Source organism: Aquila chrysaetos, chromosome 26 (assembly GCF_900496995.4).
Source record: "Aquila chrysaetos chrysaetos chromosome 26, bAquChr1.4, whole genome shotgun sequence".
Lineage (NCBI taxonomy): Eukaryota > Metazoa > Chordata > Aves > Accipitriformes > Accipitridae > Aquila > Aquila chrysaetos.
Window position 1 is genome coordinate 17,122,615 of NC_044029.1, and position 19,477 is coordinate 17,142,091.

Below are 19,477 nucleotides of genomic sequence, written 5' to 3' on the forward strand. Positions count from 1 at the left end.
CAGCCTTCTACAAAGGTCAAAAAAAAAGGCGGGGGGGGGGGCACGAGAGGCGGCACCATTTCTGCCTTAATACCAGCAGAGAAAGAAACAAGGAGAAATGTGGGAAGTTAAGCCCATAACATACATGACCTTATCTAAGTAGGGATACAAATAAAGAATGACCTAAAAGAAAAATCAGTTGAACTACCGTCTATCATGCTGGAAAGGATATTAAAAAAAAAAACAAACAAAAAAACCCCAAAAAAACCAAAACACACAAACAAAAAACCCAACAGTTTAAAAGGATAATAAAGAAAAGTATGAGCAGAAAGGGTATCTGGTCAAGAGTTCAAGACTGCATCAAGTTTCACAGGGTAATCAGATACTGCGTGGAAGCCAACATAACAGGATGCCCTTCCTGAGCAAATGAAAAATTATTGGCTGGAAACTAACAGGACAGCTTCTGTGTTCCTGGGTATTGGGAGGGCCAAAACCAGGTTTGCAAGGTAACCCTCAGCCACTTCCTCAAACACAGCCTGCAGCTCATCAGCAGAGCTAATCCCCTTCTTGCAAGACAGACCTTTTCTTAACTGAAAAGAACCCTAATGAGAGAAGCGAGTGCAGATCCCACAACTTACAATAAACACATTAAAAATACATAGAGATTCTGTAAAAATCCACTTGCATACTTGTTTACATTTCCCTAATCTGGGCAATACAGCAGAGTGTCACTGGTGGAGGCAGAAGAGCTATGTCTAGCACCACAGAAAAAGGAAACTGAAGGTCCTACAGCCTTTCCCTTGAAGCTGCAAAACAAAAAACAGTCAACCTTCCTTTGTTCATTTTCACACTTTTTCCAGAAATTTGCATTGATGGGGGGAGGGGGAGGGGAGTTGTTTGAAAGTACTGTTCAAATAAAAACCTACCTCAAAGAATCTCACCACCATCTGTTGCAATTTATAAGAGAGGTATTTTAAACCATACAATCCCCTGAGGCATGCTGCTCCTCTCACTGGCCCCTCTTGTACGATTCAGGGAATTCTGCCTTGAGTAGCACCAACGCATAGCTACATCCCAAGGAATTAGGAGAGATAGGAAGACAAATGTCTTCCATTTTTTCTGAAGTCAGTGAGCGTCTCTCAGCATTTTGTAAATTCTGCTACTGCCCCGATTTTGCAACTTTCCCGCAGAAAACCCTTGGGCTGAGGCATGCACGGAGAGATGATGGAACACTGACTTTTCCTGAAGTAAAGAGCAGGCTACGCACCAGGACAGCGCTGCTCCAAGCAGCTGCCAACAGGTCAGAAGGGCAATATATACTACCTGGGGACAGGGTAAACTGAAAAACTACCCCAGTGATGGCAGCTACAGAAAGACATGGACAAGATGCCTAACACCTCTCCTCTCCCACAGCAGGAAGGGTGGAGTAGAAGTCTGACAGCTTCCCCGCAGGAGAGGCCTCTCCTGCTGCACCTTGTTTTTACCAGCAGAGCTCTGAAGGATCTCTCATAGCCACCCATAGAGCAATTGGCTCTGCGCCTACCTCCTCGGAGCAGAACTGGGGAAGCCAGGAAGCCCAAGTGCAGGTGTCTCAACCTATGACATGGCTGCACTGACACAGTAAGGGAGCAAAGGCTCCTGCAAATTCATCCAGTTGAAAAAACGCAGTGGTCTCCTATGCAGAGCTTCTGAAAGACACAGACTCCATGAATGTAAATTAGCTGGCTGTCCCAAAAGAAGGTGGGTTAGAAAGAAAGCGCAGATCATCACCTGACCTATCCCACAGGGATTAAGACAGAAACATTGGCATTTGGGGAAAGGAAGCAGCTACAAAGAGTAAATACTTAGGGCAGCAAGTACCTGCATGGAGAGCAGGTAAGTAGCTCCTATCTGACAAGGGAAATGAGTGGCTGTAGGAGGTACCAGAGATCAAAGATACAGTAAGTAGAGCAGGGAGGAGATTAAAGGGCTGAGCTGCAGACACCCACCCAACCCAGGCTGAGTCAGTACAACAGCGCAGAAAAGACCAGGGAGAGCTCAAGCCCTGGTGTCCTGCTGCACCCAAGAGACATGTGAGCAGAAATCATCACAGGGAGCAAAAGACCAGCCAAGGTAGGGCTGGGCAAGAGGAATCAAGAAAAGGTACAAGCCACTGGTGCAAGTGGAAGGCAAAACATAGTCACTGTTCCTACAACCTAAGCACTTCCCAGCACCGCAAACGCCTCGGCATCAGGGTGCTCTTTGGACATGGCAATGGTCCACCATGTCAAACAAAACTGTCTTCTAGCAAAGTCACACCACCACAGCCTTCATGCCCAGTGGAGGAAACACTTTAAAGAAGCATTTGGGAAGCCATTTATATTGTATCCCAGTATAAATGCCCAGTGGTCCAGGACATACAGATAAATTCTCCTCAACTCAGGTTAAGGATTTGCTATAGAAGGCTAGGAAACAGACTGCTACACTTCTGACTTCCAGCTCTCCAGAAGCCAACCCCATCCCAGGGAAGGCTCTGCCTTCGCTCGCAGCTTACCCTGCTGTCTGGTTTAGTGTAACAAATGTGGTTTGATCTCCCTGCAGCAGCTGCTGTCTTCCTGCCCTTCCTGGGCCACTCTTGGAGGGCACAGAAGAAGGTAAGCTATAGCAGCCTGGTCTGCAAAAACACCACTTCAATCCTCCCTTCTTTAAAGAGACTATTCACACTGCATAACAAGCAAAAAAGGAAATGGAGATAAAGAAGAGCTGACTGCAACTAGTCAACAGACTGGTAAGTCAAGTAGTATAGTTTGCTCAGTCATACAATAGAGTAAGTAAAAAGAAAACTGGAGGCAGTACAGCTTGGTGACCTAGGGGTACCAAAAAGAACAGCAAAGTCATTTGCTGCTACATAGTAACGATGGAGATGAGTCTGTCTCTCCTCACTGTGAAAGCCAAGGAAAAAAAAAAAGCAACACTTCACTTTGACGGTTGAAAATCCAAAGGGATTTAAAGTGCATGTTAAAAATCAAATGGAATGCCAATTCTTTTCTTACAGAGGTGCACTTTAATTCACCCAATGTCCTCAAATACCTGGAAGCAGCCATCACTTCTAGCATTCACATACCACACCTACTAAGTGTCTCAGAGGAAGCTGCTGGGTGTCACTGACCAACTTCAAATTAAAGCATGACAAGTCAAAAAGCAAGATTGCTCCTATTGCTGTGTGTAAAGCAAGCTTCTAAGAAAGCACTTGTCAAGCCCATTTGTTTTTTTAAATAGTACCTGTCACAACAGCTAAGCCATTTTAGGAAGCGTTTAAAAAAAGACTAAGCTAAACATAGTGCTAAATTTGAGGCTTACAGACCTCAAGTGCTTTTTCCAAATTACCTTTCATTTCAATATCACATTCAACAGGTCAGAATATGGAAAGGCTTTTCTGAACTTCAAGAGTTTGAAACCTAATTTTCACAGGTGTCAAGTGCTTGCAGTTGTCATCAACTTTTCTGAAGGTGTATGACAAAGGGCTGTCAGTTGCACTAAAGAAAAAAAATCCTTTAATCCTTTCTAGAGAAGACAAACCAGTAACAACAAAAGTTATTTGCACAGTAAAGTCCAAAAAGACTATGAATTTAAAAATTAATGCTTAGTCTTGTGTTTACATTTAATACCACAGTGTGCCTGCAATAACACTGAAAACAAAACACCTCTCATCACTTGCTGCAAGCTTGATATTAGTGTGTATTTCATAGGTCTTAAAACATATTTAAGCTAGCTTTGGCAGACAGACTCAGTATGTTTACAAATGACTTCTGCATAGTGTAGATTACCTGCTGATAGGTATTTTCTCAGTACTAAGCAATGAATGGTTAGACTTCAACAATGAAATACAGTTTCCTTCTGATCAGCTGCCATTTGCAGTGGCAAAAGTAATATATGAATGTATGGAAAAAGACTACATGGTAGTTTTGCCTCAATTTTTTTGTGCTTTAAAATAAAAAGATAGATTTCCTGCCATTTTTAACATGTTATCCATTGCCAGTTTAATTTTGCTAAGAGAAGATTCCTCTTCAGTCTGTCACTTTGACTAGCCAAGAGAGAAGATGAAGAGCACTTAAAAGAGTTGTTTATGAGATGACAAATGCTTCGAAGGACCTCTTAGGTATGTATTAGAATATCAATTTAGACTAGCAGTGGAAGTTACTTCTGAAAGAGACAACTCTCCATTAGATCTCTCCAGAAGATAGATAACACCTTCAGACTTGAAGCTGTGCATCCAATTTAAGATTTCCCAACAGCAAGTAATTCAAAATTGAAGCTACCATTTATTTTCTTAATGCTCAAGACTTACGAGCAGTAGGTAGCACTACATGGTACAGTCCATCACTTCAAACCACCATTAAGAAAGAAGTTAGGGGGTTTTTTTGGTGGTTTTTTGTTGTTTTTTTTTTAAACATTATATAGCCAATTCTCTACTGTGGGGAGCTGGAAGGAAAACGTGGGGAGAGGTGAAGCACAGGCAGCGAACAGTATAATGCAAAAAACACCCCAGATAAGTTGTCTCTACATTCTGACATGGCTGGTACTGAGCTACTGTCAGTAAGCTCTGCTGAACCTAAGTCAGCTCCTCCACAGACACCAAGGCATCGCTGCAAAGAGCTACAGTGCAGGATGTAGTCCATGCATTACAAAACTCTCCACACACCAACCGGCCCTCTCGCATCCCAGGCATCTTGACTGGCAAGGTTAAAGCTCCAAATGGAGATACACTCTTTTCTGCTGGCAGATGCTCAAGCAGCCTCACTCCCTCTTTTTTCCTAGATGTGTCATCTTACTGGAGTTCCCTGATCTTTATATACTACAGTCCCACCAAAAGCTGTATGTATTGGCATAAGTGAGGGATAGAACGAACCAGTGTTACACTGGGCAACACAGCCACCAATTCACGTCACACCACACTCTTAATGGCTTTTATTTGCTCTAGGGAGCTAACACTAAAGCATTATCACCCAAACTTGGTCAAACATGAGCGTTAGGTTTTCCTAGGTGTGATACAACCCAACAACTTCCTGCTCTCAAGGACAAATGGGATATTCCACTCCCCTATAGCTGTGACATCTCACCTCCTCCCTGGGTCTCAGCATTTATTCAAACCCTTGGTGAGGGAAACTCAGCTCACCAACCTGTCAGGAAATCAACTCTGGAAGAAAAGCTAACCTAGCAAAGCAAGGTCCAAGCAGTACAGGAGGCAGGGCATGGACAGAGCACAAGGTTTTTCTTCAGCAGCTTCCAGCTGCTCTACCCAGTTAACAACTTCCTGAACCACTCACACCGTATGAGCCAAATGTCCTATAACAAGGTTTCTAGGGTTTGGGTTGGTCATTTCTTAAAAGCAAGAAATTAAAGGCATTTCCATGCAAAACTGGAGATAACATGCCCTAGCCTTCACTGGAATCCTTTTCATTACTCTTTGAAGAATCTATTCCCCCCCTCCCCGAGTTTGACAGGCTCTCTGAGCAAATCAGTAAGTAAAGCAAAAACTCAGTACGTACAAGTTTAAATCTAAAGATCCAGACCCATCAGATCCAAAAAGGAATTCAGACTCCAGGCATACTAATGTGGGTTTTGAAAGAGGATTTGTTCACCACCAGTGAAGCTATTTGGGAAAGTGCATCGTATTGAATACACATGAAGAATTTTTTCCTTCCTAGTTTTATTTTATTCTTCTCAACTTCAGAGAGATTGAAGGTCTTAAAGAGCAGCTCTAGTAGGAAAGTACAACAGACACCAGGACTGGAGCTGCTCGTCTCATCAACAGGATACAGCCCAAGAGCCCAAACAATCACAGAAGACAATATCAACTGCAACAGCCCCTGTGGCTGGACAATCCTTGTCCAGATTTGCAAGCCCAGAACAGCAGGAGAACTTGTAACTACTGAGGCCAGAGCTATTAGGCATGCCTAAGCAGACAACCAACAGCCTTAGAAATTCAACGTGCACCTTCAAACTTGGCAACCCCCCTCCCAGTTGAATTTTTTTCACCGGGAGCTAACAGACAACCTCACAGGTTACCTCTGCACCAGAGTGGAGTCAAGCCTGTGTGGTTTTTCCCACTCTAGTCCATAATACTTTTTCAGTCACACGACACATTTCCTCTGCAACCAGATTGAACTGTCAGCTTTCCAGCAAGGGACAGCTGTGATGTCTAATAGATAAGCACCATTCAGATTTTGACGTGGGGGCTGCAGAGAAGAGAACTAGTATGGGAAAACCCTACTTGAAATGACGCAAATCACCACGTGCCCTTTATGATATTACAGGGTCGCTAAGTTTCATGCATTCCAAAACTTTCACACACTCACTTAGAAAAGTATATACTTAATGAATTTAAATGCAAATCTTGCGTGTCCAGTAGTTGACTATTAACATTAAAAACAACTGCTACTGGAAACAAATAATGGGAAATGTTTATCCAGAGAGTATTTTAAAAATTACAGAACTGCAAATGTCATACTGTCCTTCCACATTCAGAAGTATTTCCTTTATTAATCTTTCTAATCAGACTTAATGTTTAAAAAGTTCCCTACTTTGCTTCATGATTTGCATATATCATTTGTTTATAATCCACCCTGCAGAATGAACCACTGTTCTTTAAAGCATCAAAGCCAACTTATGCAGTTGATCAGATGTGACAATGAAGCAACACATCCTCAATGGGAAGGGAAGTATGGCTATAAAATGCAGGCATGAAGAAGATACTGAAATTTAGCCGGATGACAAACTTGAATATTGTGTTATTTTATTCAAAACTACTTTTCTGCTTTAAGGTATCTTTACTGAAACTACAAATACTCCAGCTTTCCTCAACAGCCTCTCAGTTTACTGATACCCCAGCGTACAATTAAAAATAAGGTAAGAATTTAACATGCTTCCTATCAACTTGCTGCTAAGGACAAACATAGTCATTTGCATGATCCAGCTAAGACATGTAATCAGCCACTTACAAGAACAAAGAACTTGAAAGGAATCCTGTTTTCCAAAGACTGAAGTGGTAAAAGCAGCAGAGGAGGAAAAAAAATAGCATCCTTTGCTCTGATGTGTAGGTCTATTGCATATGACTAAACCCTAGGTCATACTTAAACTTCAAAATGAAAACTTTTTTTTTCCCCACCTTTTGAAATACAAAAGATTGCATCAAATGGAGGGACATTTTGTATATTCACTTATAAACCAAAGTTCTCAACCTTGTCCCTCTTACATCAATTGCTGGGTTAAAAAAAAAAAAAAAAGCTTATTCAGGTGAGATAATTGCAAAGACCAAGATATGCTGTTCCCTTTGCTTTATTCTAGAAAAGACTGATGTGACTAGGATGAAGACGGATTTGGTCTAGTTCTCTCTAACAAAGGATCTTCTATGGTTTGCTTCATCCAGAGGTAACTAGTCTGGTGAAGAGCCCTTCCGTTTCTGCCACACATCGCAAAACAGACCTACACACAGACTTTTCACAAAAGGTATCGTGGGTTGTTTAGAGTACCGATACTAACAGATTAAGCTGTTCCAGAAAATTAGTTCTGTAGAAACAAATCGCCTCACTTCTAAAAGTCATTTCAAAATCCCACTCCTCATTGGAAATAATCTCCAATACCATGCAAATGGTTTGTGCTGTGAGAGTTGAGGGAAGGAGCACACAGTGATTCTGAAGTAACCAAGGGAAGCCAAAGCAGGGGATGGAAAGCCAGATGCCTGCTTTAAAAGAAAGCCAAATCCTTTGAGGTTTATAAATTCATTAAAGATGTATCTGTCCATTTTTATCTGTGTCTTGTGATAGGAACGGTTAGTGGAAAGCAGGCATTCATAATCCTGCCAGAATACAGAACAGGCCCGCTGCGGAGGACAGCTAGCCCAGGAGCTTCCCGGCCAAAAAAGCCCTTTGAAGGAAGTCCTGCAGCACTTCATCTCAGAAGACCAAGCGCTGAGAGGCACAACTGGGGGATGGGAAGGAAGCTCGAGTATCTGCCACTCCAAAGGGAAAGGAGGTAAAGGGGTAACCTCTGTACTGCAATAAATACACAAAGTCCAGGGAAAATGTAATGCCGAGTCTCCTTCACTGGGAGCATTCACAGCTCTCTGCTGTTCTGAGTTAAAAGCAGATTGCCTTCTCTAACTAGGCAGACCCTGGACTGTCTAGGGCAAGAACTGAACTATGCCAAACAACAGTGTAAGAGTAAACACACATAGGATGCTTACTCCTCTCTAGATAAACACACAGAACTGACAACCGCACAGCCTCAGTCAGCAGCAATGGACACAACCCATTTCCCTTCCCCACAGGGAGCACTCACAGGGTGCCACCAACGCCAGAGGGAAGGCAGAGGAAGGGGCTGGAGGTGCAAGCCAGAACAGAAATGTAAAACAATGCTCCTGCTATAGTCCCTGCCATAGAGTCCAAGCTGCTGCAGGCCATACAAACAGTCTTATTTACACAACTTTTCAAAAATTCCAGGTCCTCCTTTGTTCTAAAAAAGCAAGGCTGTTCTAAAAACATTTTGACTCAAATGACCCAAGGTCAGGGACAGCATCAGCTCCATTTAATACTGAAAATTCTTCCAGTAGCCTCTGAAAGGGCAACAAAAAAACCCCAAGTGGTTTGCATGCAAAGGAACTAACAAAGCCTGGTTTCTTGCTTACAACCTACTTGTAAACTAAACTGCACAAGATTTTCACATGGATGGCTACAAAGGGGCAAGTTGTGATTGAAGTTCTTTTCCTTCCTATGGATTACACACCTTCTCTTTTGAGTGGCTGCCCTGATGCCTCCAATGGCATCTGTTCCCACTGCTGGCCTTTCTTTTGGCCAGAGCACCAGCAGGGTCTGTCTGCAAAACCTGCTTACACCTTCATTGAAGATCTGTAGAAGCTTCAGTACCTGCATGTTTCTACTGCTTTGTGAGACCTAGTCAACATGTTACCTAAGCTTAGGAGAGAGAATGGAAAGATTGCAAGTAGTCTCACTTCTGCAGGAACCAGCTAAAAATGGGCAGCCAGGATAGTTTTAAGATCCTACCACCAGCAGCAAGTCAGGATAGGTTTTGTGTTCAGTTATACCTCCACCAGAGCAACGACTGATTTTGAAACAGCTACACACTACCTTGAGAGACAGCACAAACGCACTCATATTTCTACCACCCATGCTTCTACCTGTGCCATGCACAGCTTCCAGCCTCCCCAGACACCAGCCAAGGGCTCTGCACAAATGCTACAGATCTGTTAATGCCACATGACTCTCTTACAGCAATCAAAAGGAAGTTTAAGAGTTTCAGAAACACCACTCTTGTAGGAGCTTCTTGCAAAAGGCTACTGTTACATTGGTAGCGTGGACACAAACGCACAAAGCAGAAATTCCTCATGCAGTCTTGTAAATTGTGTAAATATTAAAATAAAAACAGAATACAATTTATTTTGCTCAGAGAACTAATTTTTCCTCCAGAGACGAGTGTAAGATGCCGGGTCACCTTGAAAATAAGTCATATCATTAACACAGAACATTTTCAAATTAAGAGAAAAAGAGACACCATCAAGGTTCAAGGCAAAAGAACAAACTGGAACTGAAGAACAAGACCTCCTTGGAAAGAGAGCTTTAATTGCATAGCCTTTGCAGCAGGGAGTGGTGTGGAGAATTTGAAATGGGACACAGAGCTATAATTGCATGGGCATTTGCTAAGTAGGTCTGTGTATTCTGTTGTGCAAAAGAATAAAAAACCTCAAGAGATAAGCACTTCAGTGTGCACAGAGCTTGGACACCTTCCCAGAATTCAGGTCATAAGCAAAGACCCTCATAAGCAATGAAGGGTGCCAAAGCAAACACTTCCATGCAACCAGTCTGCATTTGTCTGTCTAGCCAAAAATTAAATGATGCACTTTTTTCTTTTTATTGGCAAAGGCGCAATACAAAAGTGCAATTAGTAAACAACAGCTTTACAAATTTCAGTCTCTCGCCCACTTTCACACAATATCACTGTATGTCAACGCCCAAATTTTAAATACTGTTATACTTCATGTATCTGTTGTGTTAACTTGGGGCGGGGGGGGAGTAAAATCCTGCTTTCTACCTTTACTTTCAAACAAGTTCTCTAGAGAACAGCCGAAGTATCCCAAAGCCTGCTGGAGAAAGTCAGTTGGATTCCCAGTGCAGTCACACTCTGATAAAAGGAGCTTCAAATTCAGTCTCAAACTACATCTTAACTATATCAGCTTCATCCTGCAAAGGAAGTTAAGGGACTAGCATTAGGCTGTGGTTGCTAGACTTCAGCTTGGACAAGTATTTTAACCACTTGTCCATTTATCAGCAACCATCTTCAAATCTCCAAAAGAATAGCAGCCAAAAAGGAGGGATTCACATACCCAGCATACCGGTGTTTACAAACAGGCTTCCTTAACAGAAGTCTGGTAAGTGGTATTGATAATCATCTGAAAAGCATTTGTATGCAGCCAGGTATTGTTTTGTGATCTCTTCAGGCATCACAGCCATGAAGTAAGAGGTTTAAAAGAACACACAAAATACTGAAGGTTGAACTGATGGTATCGGCTCAAAGCCAGTCCAGCCAGTCCTGACAGACAAAGAAAACAAAACAGGCGGTGGAAGAAAAGACAAAAAAACCCCACACACCTTTCTCCATACATAAGCTGCTCTCATAAGCATCACTGTTTGTATAGCACAGACTCACAGTTCCTTCCAGATCAGGTCACCGTTCATCTTCAGAGCTCCCACCAACCCATCACCTGCACCGCTGCAACACACAACACCACCTCTACCTGGCCACCAGCCCCGTTAACTACCCACAGCACCCAGTTTCTGTGCAAACCTCCGCTCCAGTTCCCAGTGGGAGCAACCTGAGCCATCCTTCTCCTTGCTGTTCAGCTCTCTGGACTCCTCTTGCCCAGGATACAGGGCCTGGCACGCTGCCGGCCCAGCTCCCCACACCACTAACCAAAGCACATTGGAACGCCCAAGCCCAAGCTCACGATCTCCTCTCAGCCCCAGCATCCCTCACCCACACAGAAGGCGACCCGGGGCTCGCCCCTTCTTTCCAGGCAGCTTGGCTGTACAGATGCCTCATCCCCCACCCAGCTCACGGCAGAACTCTCTGGAGAGCAGGGAGAGCGTCCTTTTCCCCAAGGCCATGGCAGCAACCCCCTGCCCCAGGCTCTTCCCCTGTTAATGCTGGCACACTGCACTGGCACAGGGGAAGAGCCCGCTGGGAGCCGAGGCTCAGCCACAGCCACACAGGCGGGCTGGAGCACGCGAGGGGCTTCTTACCTCTGCTCACATCATCCCCTTTGCTCAGGGTAGATGTTTTAACTCTTCATGTAGGCGCTGCACAGAGAGCAGCTTTGAGCCAGGGAAGAAGGAAGAGACAGCGGCCACGCCATTTCCCCCGGTCTCCTCGCCCTGCCCAGGACACACCGTGTCCCCAGAGGGCCAGACACACACATGCTCTTCCAGTCCAATGGCTGCTGATGGTCATTCCTCCCTCTTCCAGCTCTCAATAAAACACAAGAGACTTTGCAATTAATTCCTAAGGGATATTACTAATTGGCAAAACCAAAATTCGTCGTACATAAATCTAAATATTTATACCCATTTCTCAGCATCCCACTGCGTTGCATTCATCTAAGGGCTGAGTTCAGAGACTATTACAAAAAGAGATTGCCTTCAAACTGCCAAATGCTTTCAGGTCTCAGCTACGTCAGTCAGGCTTTGGTCCTTCTGCTCCTGCTGGTGCTACCCAGTCCCCTGGTAGCCGTCCATACTTGTTCTTTGTTTGTTTTAACGAAGTACCCAAAGCAGATTCATACACTTGTAAGAGAAAGATCTAAGAGAACAAGGAAGGGAGGGAACATCTCCTGTCTCGCACAATAAAGACAACCAAGGTAAAAAAACATAGATCTAACCTCCCAAATGATGAGGTATCATTTTATGTATTTTTTCAACTTCGTACTTTCCTTATGTTAATAGCATACACAGCTCTGCTATTTACCATGATCCTGACTATACTAGTGCCTTACTCATCTGAGTTCTGTCTTATTTTTCATCGCTGGTCTTGTGGGGGGAGAAGAAAGAAAAAAAGAAGGGGGGGGGAAGAGAGAAAAAAGAGTGGTGACATTGCCTTCCAGTTTGTCCAGAAACTTATCAGGTGATGCTCTCCCTCTTTGAAATGAGCAAAATAAACTATGAAACAGTCAGGAGTCAGGACACTCAAATGCTCCCATTTCATGACTAGAGAAAGGCAGGAGGTGTGCACAGCCCAGCCTTCTCTTCTTCCAGTGGTCCAACGGCAGAGCAAGACCTCCTGCCAAGAGGAGCTGCCTCTTCTCTTGCTGTAGCTTCTTTTTCACCTGCCTTTCTCTATGTCTTCCATCCAGTAAAAGACACTTTCTTCCTCTTAAGCAGTCATGGTGTCCAAAAAGCTGCCTATATTTACACTTACGAAAACAGCAGTAACTGTCATGCCATAACCAATAAAGCCCAAAATAACAAAGTAAAATCATGGCACAAGGTTGATTACTGCAATAATTACCACAGGCAGATAGTTTCAGCTGTGAAACTTTTTATGAAGTGGCATGAAAGTAGATACCGATCATACATTCGTCAAACAGATTAATAAATCCCTTCCAACCTTCTCTCAAAACTGGCAAGCAAAGGAACTTACTGCAGTTTTAAAAAGCAAGCAAAGGACTAAGACTCGATTGCCATTAACAGGCTTACACTTGCAGTGGAAAATTCTTATAACTACTTGAGACTGAAGCTAGCCAAGGCACAGGAAAGACTGCTGTTACCTTCTGGTGTGGCATAACATTTAAAATACATTTCAATTTGTTTAAAACAATGCCCTCAACTTTATTCTCTAGATGGATGAACTGGCCTGTAAAACCTGTTACAGGGAACAATTAAGGAAGGATTCTAAAGCCACAGAAAATACAAAGAGCTAGAAATACACAAATGCATGTATTTTTTAAATCAGGAATGTCAAGTAAATCCAAGGTTTACACTGCAATCCTATTTGCTGCACTACTTTGTCAGATACTGAAGCACAAACTATTTTTTCCACTAAGCAATTTCTACTGCTTTCTCCTTGCTTATCTCCTTTCAGAAGTGTTATTCATAAAAAAAAAAAAAAAAGAAAAAAAAAAAGAGACAAACCAAACCCATACAAAACCAAAAAGACTAGACTTTTCCACCTTCTGCTTACCTGTAGCATCTCTATCCAATTGAGAAATCTGTCCAAATGCTCTAAGGCCTGTCTTCACTGCACCATCTGCTGTGGCTCTTCCTCCCAAAGCCCAGCTCCACAAGGTAAGCCAAGCCCAGACAGGGCTTCTTGAGGTCCCACCCTCCCTGTCAGCCTCCCCATCTGCACATTCCTCCATCTGCTCTAGCACCAGAACTGCTCCTCTTGCAACCACACAGAGATCTGGATCAAGGCAGGCATCTGGCAAAAAACTAATTAGTTTAAAGTGAATCTGCAGTGGAACCACACCCTCTGCTCAAGCGATGGCAGCCACGCTCTAAAACAGCCTCAGACCTGCAGCATCCACCTTGTAGGTGTGTGGCTGAGATGTTACAGGGCACGACCAATGGAAGTAGGATAACTGCTCCCTGATAATCCCTTTGTGTTCTACCTTGCGAGACATCGCTTATTCCTCTTGGTTCATAGGATAAATCTAGGAGACTGGAAACCTGGCTGTGCTCAGCACCCTCTACAAAGTGTCCAAACAGAGTACCGTAAGTTGCACCAGGCTTGTGTTTTGACATAAGTTACATCCTGTGAACCAACTTGTGTTTAATATTTAGTTTACCATGTTCTCACCAAAATGTTCTGTATACATGTGCTTCAATGAAAGTGGAGTATGGTGAAGTCATGAACCCAAAAGAAAATACTACCTACCTATTTACAGACAGCCTGCGTGGATCAGCAATCCAGTAACTAATGTGGGTAACAACTTATACCAGAGTTAGACTTCTTTATGAGCATGCAGTCCTGAAACCGCACAGAGACCGTGAGAAGAACAAAAAGAGGGAACAGAGCAAGCACTGCCCAGGGAAGTACATCCTGGTACACGTCTGAAAAGAGAATGGGATCCAATTGCAGCTCAGAATTTCAGTAGCGCATCCCTGCCAAATTTCAAACTTTTTTGCTCGCCTTTGTTGGGAACAATCAGATCAAAGTTTGGATTTCTCTGGGAGGGCATAATTGAGGTTCATTTGGCAGCACATAGTGAGGGGACAGGGAAGAATGAGAACAGATCTCTGGAAGAACCTAAAAAAAGCAATTCCTTCCCACATCCAGGGAATGGCACCATGTTTCTAATGATTGCGCTTAGCACACTGTAATGCTCCTACCTTCAAGATAACGAGATACCAATGCTAGTACTAACAATGTTGATGTTATTATATATTATAATCCTTATAATAATAAATACTCCTCTGCTGCCTTTTGTTTCTGACACAATCACTACCAAATGTGAAATGCCTTCTGAAAGATTTTTTTTTTCCCCTGTATCTTCCAGATCTATCTCTGAAGATGAAAACATATAGGTTACTACTTGTATAAGAGGTTAAATCCAGACACACAGCATGGAGCTCCCATCTTGAATTCTCCACATAACGTTTTCACAACTACATAGTGCAGTAAAAGCTGTAATATATTACAAGATTTTTCCAGCATTGGCCGTAAAGGCCTAGCTAAAACCAAACTCATTTTAATACAGCACCCTTGATTAAAATTCAAGGGAAGGTGGGAGAGGGGGAGAAAAATAAGGGAAAAATAAAAAAGCAAGGTTGGCATACTAACATCCTTACTATGTGCTTCACCAAGCTGCTTCAGGAGCTGTTTTGAGCTATAAATCATTAGAAAAAGAAGTCTGCTACCAACTTCGACTGTTACAGGAAAAATCACTAGGTTTATGACTTTATTTTTGCAATACCAAGCTATTTTCACAGAACACGCCATTTTACCATCTTGAAGCAAACACCTACTTCACTAATGGTCTATTATCGTCACAACTCAAAGCTACATCTTCATATTCCAGTGGTAACTTAAAAAACGCCTCAGGGAGGAAATCACCAAATCATTAAAATCAAATATGCTTTGAAGAATATTTGGGGTCTGTATTTAGGGGTGGGGAAAGATGTGCCTTTTAATTATTTTTTAATTAAATCAGCTGTGAGTTTTAAAGTTCAGAGCATTAGAAACTGCTTTGATGTTTCGCTTCACATATTAACCTTTTAGCACAGTATAAACAATCACGTTCCCCATCTTGAGATAAGCCTCACATCATGTGAACATGTAACTGAATCAAAAGCAGCTGTCAACTTAGACAAACCCATCAACTCTATCCATAAAATGAAGTAACGTGTGATATAACTCTATTAATCATTTTTGCCCATGACTGGGCGAACGCATGCTGTAAGCAGAAGACAATTAGAAAGATACTAAAGGTATTTTGTAACTTCTGTTCTATTGGAATTATCTGTAACATTTAAATCCTTCGACCTTCATGTTAAGGCACATCTTATCACCTCTCAGTTGTAGGAGAAGCAATAGAACAACAGTTTGGATATCCAAAACGCCAAAGTCTTCCTACGACCATCACGGCAAAAGTCTTCGCTAGAAGAGTCCCTGAAGCCCCCACAAGTGGGATGACCACTTCCAGGGTAGCATATCAAGAGAAGAAAATGCATTCTTTCCTAGGATTCAGCTCAGCAGGTGCAACACTCCTCCTAAAAGCTTCCATGTTCATCCACTGCTGCCATTGGGGGACACAGTAACAGCAACTCGAGAACTAAGGACACCCAACAGGAGTGAGCCAAAACAAGACGGTGCTGCCAATAACTTCACCAACTCAAAACACACTTCACAAGTTCATCTCAGGCACAGGTGAGCACAAAGCATGGGTTTTTGTGACAAAAACACAGGATTAACCTCCCAGGAACCTCACTGCAATTTGGTGATCAAAGAGAAGTCAAACCAATTTGTATTACATCACCTGCCATGTTTCAAGCCAACTTACTTGATCTTCTGACAGCTGGGCACTTCTATAGGGTTATTGTTTTACAGACAGTTCCGTTCTTATCCAGAACCCAAGAAAGGTGTATACCAGGAATTATTTCTCTTGCATTTTGTAACAAACCTGCCATCACAATACCAAGGCAACCACAAATACCCTACAGTTTAATAAACCAAAGAGGAAATCCTGATGCAATATGCTCCACTAGCAACAGAGCCACTTTGATTTGACATCCATTGACTTAAGAAGCATCACTGGTTCTCCTTGTCACCTAAATACTTGGCATTTATTTAGGATAACGTTACGTATACTGTGATCAGGTCTAAGATGTAGGAACTGTCTGCACTGTGTGCTGGCTAATTGGCACCTAGCCTAATCCAGAATATAAAAAACTTACTGTACTAAGCACAAGCTGTCTGCTTCATTTTACAGATCAAGAATTTTGATCAGGATGACAAAAAGCCAGAAATCCCACAGCCAAAAATCACCTCTTGAAGTCCCCTTGCAGACAGGCTTGAGCTAGCAATAAGGGCATTCTCCCAATTCTTCTGCTCTTTGATAACAGTCTACTGGGTATTTTCTCAATAATAAAGTTGCAACTTACAGCACAGAATTAAAAAACTTGTAGAAGATAGTCTCTTTAGTATACTTTAATTAAAACACAGTGGGTTTAGGCAAGTTGAACTTTATTTTGCCAGCATTATATTTTTTAAAAAGCAGTAAAAATACCTCCTAGGCAAGCAAGGGACCAACAAAAGTTCAGAGAAGTGGATCACGTGGTCAGCTGAACACTAATACCGTTTTTCAAATTCTATGAAAACAAACTTGTTCCCATGAAGGCCAAATCAGACCCCAAAGCAATACTTTGCAGCTGATATAGAGAATGTTGAGAGAAGGTATTTAGATTTGTCAGCGATTCCGTTATAAACGACAGCAGTGCAAGTCAGTCTCAGACTAAAAGGAAAAGGGAAAGTAATTTGTACCCAAAGAATAAAACAGGTCCTCACTTGGCCAGGACCTTGAAGAAAAAGGAAGGGGGGTAGGAATCCTGAATATTCTGTTCAGGAATAATTCTTTACATACTGTCAGCCATGGAGCCCAAAACCAACTTAAGAAAGGCAATTCTTTACATAAATTAATTCAACTGTAGATTCAATGAGAACAGAAAAATGCAGTTGAAAATAATGTGATGATCTAATGCTGTCTTCTCAACCAGCCATATGTACATGCAGTAGTCTCTTACCACTACAATGAATTAAAAGGTAACTAAAGAAATTCAACAATATTTTAAGAGTCACTTCCCCAGGGAAATAACTAAATTATATTAGCAAATAGAAAAAGATAGTCCAGCCTTTGAACTCTGCAATGGTCCCACTCTGTGAGAATATCTTACCTAGCTGCTGTGAATCCATCCACTTAGATGCTGAGATCCATTTACTGGGCTCTCCAAGAGCAGCTAAATTGTTTTCATTATAGAAAGAGTTGATTAAGACTCCTGTCATTAGTCATCACCCCACACTGCAATTTCTTTGAAGGGAAAAAGGTGTTCCCTTAATTCAACAACTAAAGGGCCCCTGAATATCAAGTTAAGTACTCCCAGGATTTGGTTTATTTTAACCTGACCTGCTAACTCATGCAAAAACTGCAAACTGTCCTTAATATTAGATTTTACATCAAAATTAGATCAAAGATTTAGAAACACTTCTAAATAAAGAAAACAAGATTTTAGAGTTACAAGGCTACAGTTTATGTAGACACTGCATAAGAAAAGTAAGATGCTAAGTTAGGCTCCATGAAAGCTGAGAGTATCATGACCAGAGGAATATTTCTTTAATGAAAGATCAAGTTCTCCTTAATAAAGCGGACTTCTCTTGTGCAGATTACATGGGAGTCTGGTTACTGCTCGCATCAGGTTGCCTGCACAAGTGATGTTCCCCAACTCCGTGTCTGGTGTTCTTCTGCAGCCAGAGTTTGTATACGGGCACCCAATGCAGCAACTGCTCCAAGTATGAACTTCTGATTAAACTGTCCATTTTTGTATAGGACACAAGATATCACTCCCTGGTGCGGCAATATGAACAGGCCATTTTTCAGCCTACACTTACAGCAGGACAGATTAATACTTTTTCTTCATTCTTTCAGTCAGAGCTCCTGAAAGATAATCAAGTCACAAATCAACTCCCCGTCTCAAATAAGACTTTTACCATGCCTCAAATGCAACCTGGTTAATTTGCTCCAATTTGCTCTCAGCAGCAGATAATTGTTCCTTTCTATCATCCTGCAGCAGATGGAGCAAGTCTTCTACACAAAGATTCCTTCCTTCTCCTCCTCCTCCATTTCTTAACTATCAAATAAGAAAACAACACCTACTTCAAGCCTTCAGCTGCCAGGTCCATGTCTCATGCAGAGTTAAGGATTTCAGCAATTTTCAGGAGCACCACCTACTGAGGCATTTACCCCTGTACTATATCATGAAAAAAGAGCCATCACATGGGTCTAATTTTTGGACCACAGGTACTCCTGCTGCTGGAAATGGGGAGCCTGCATGTTTGACAGGATTAAAATGAACTTTTCTCCTGCTCATATTTCTGTTCCTTGGTCTTCAACACTTAGGTTAAACAGTCTAGCCTGACAGATCCAGAAATACTTCTGCAGGAACACACTCTCCCCACTGCTTTTCAAAGTTAAACACAAATGCACAGTAACAAAAAAAAGGAGCTGCCCAGTCTTTAAGTCACCAGTCTGGACAGGTGGGGGATCAGCTCCTGCCGCTGGCTACAGCGCGCACCTGCTGTGCACTTTAGGCACAGCCTAGGTCACCTGCCACTCGTCAACTTTTCTACTACTAGTAAGCTAACCAGAGACACACAAAAAAAGGGGGGTTTTTACCCTTCATAAAGGATAACACAAGATGCCTGTCTATGCCTATACTACAAAATCTTTGCACACATCAATAACATAATAAAAAATTGTAATATAGTAGTTCAAATTACATCCGTTGTGAAAAAAATTGCACTGACTCTTAGGCTGATCTCACCACAGCATTGAGCCTTGAACTTACTCATTTCAGACATTAGAACAAACAACGCAGGTCAATTCTCCCATTGTGCAACACACAACCACCGTATTCTTAATCTTTTAAGCAGTGCCAAAGAATATGCCAGTTTCTGTACATGTAAGCATTATGGGTCACGCTGAAATCCCTAGTGCAGTTCCTAGAGTTTATACAGCTTTACCAGATGCTTCTCAGATGAACCATAAAGATATTTTGCAATGAAATGAGTAGCCATGAACAAAAAGACTTCCATAATCTTAGCTTATGTATCTATAAGTGAACACACTAAATCAAGCTGCTGGTGGACAGAACAGCAAGATGAGCAGGTTTTGTTCTTGAGGAGTAGAATTCTTCAGAAGAGAGCAACCCAGTAAAAGAAAGAAAAGTAATGCTCCAAA

At 42.3% G+C, this 19,477-nt stretch overlaps 1 protein-coding gene across 6 annotated transcripts in view; it reads right to left on the reverse strand.

Moving 5' to 3' along the window:
- Window positions 1-19,477, reverse strand: part of RASSF3 (Ras association domain family member 3) — a 116,197-nt gene that overhangs the window by 26,132 nt on the left and 70,588 nt on the right. Inside the window, exon 1 of one of the 6 annotated variants that reach the window (XM_030003036.2) lies at window positions 13,207-13,289. The exons of the other annotated variants lie outside the window; for them this stretch is intronic. Within the exon in view, the coding sequence (XP_029858896.1) occupies window positions 13,207-13,215 (9 nt within the window). The 5' untranslated portion in view covers window positions 13,216-13,289. Of the gene's footprint in view, window positions 1-13,206; window positions 13,290-19,477 lie in introns of those variants that run through there. 6 annotated transcript variants of the gene reach the window in all.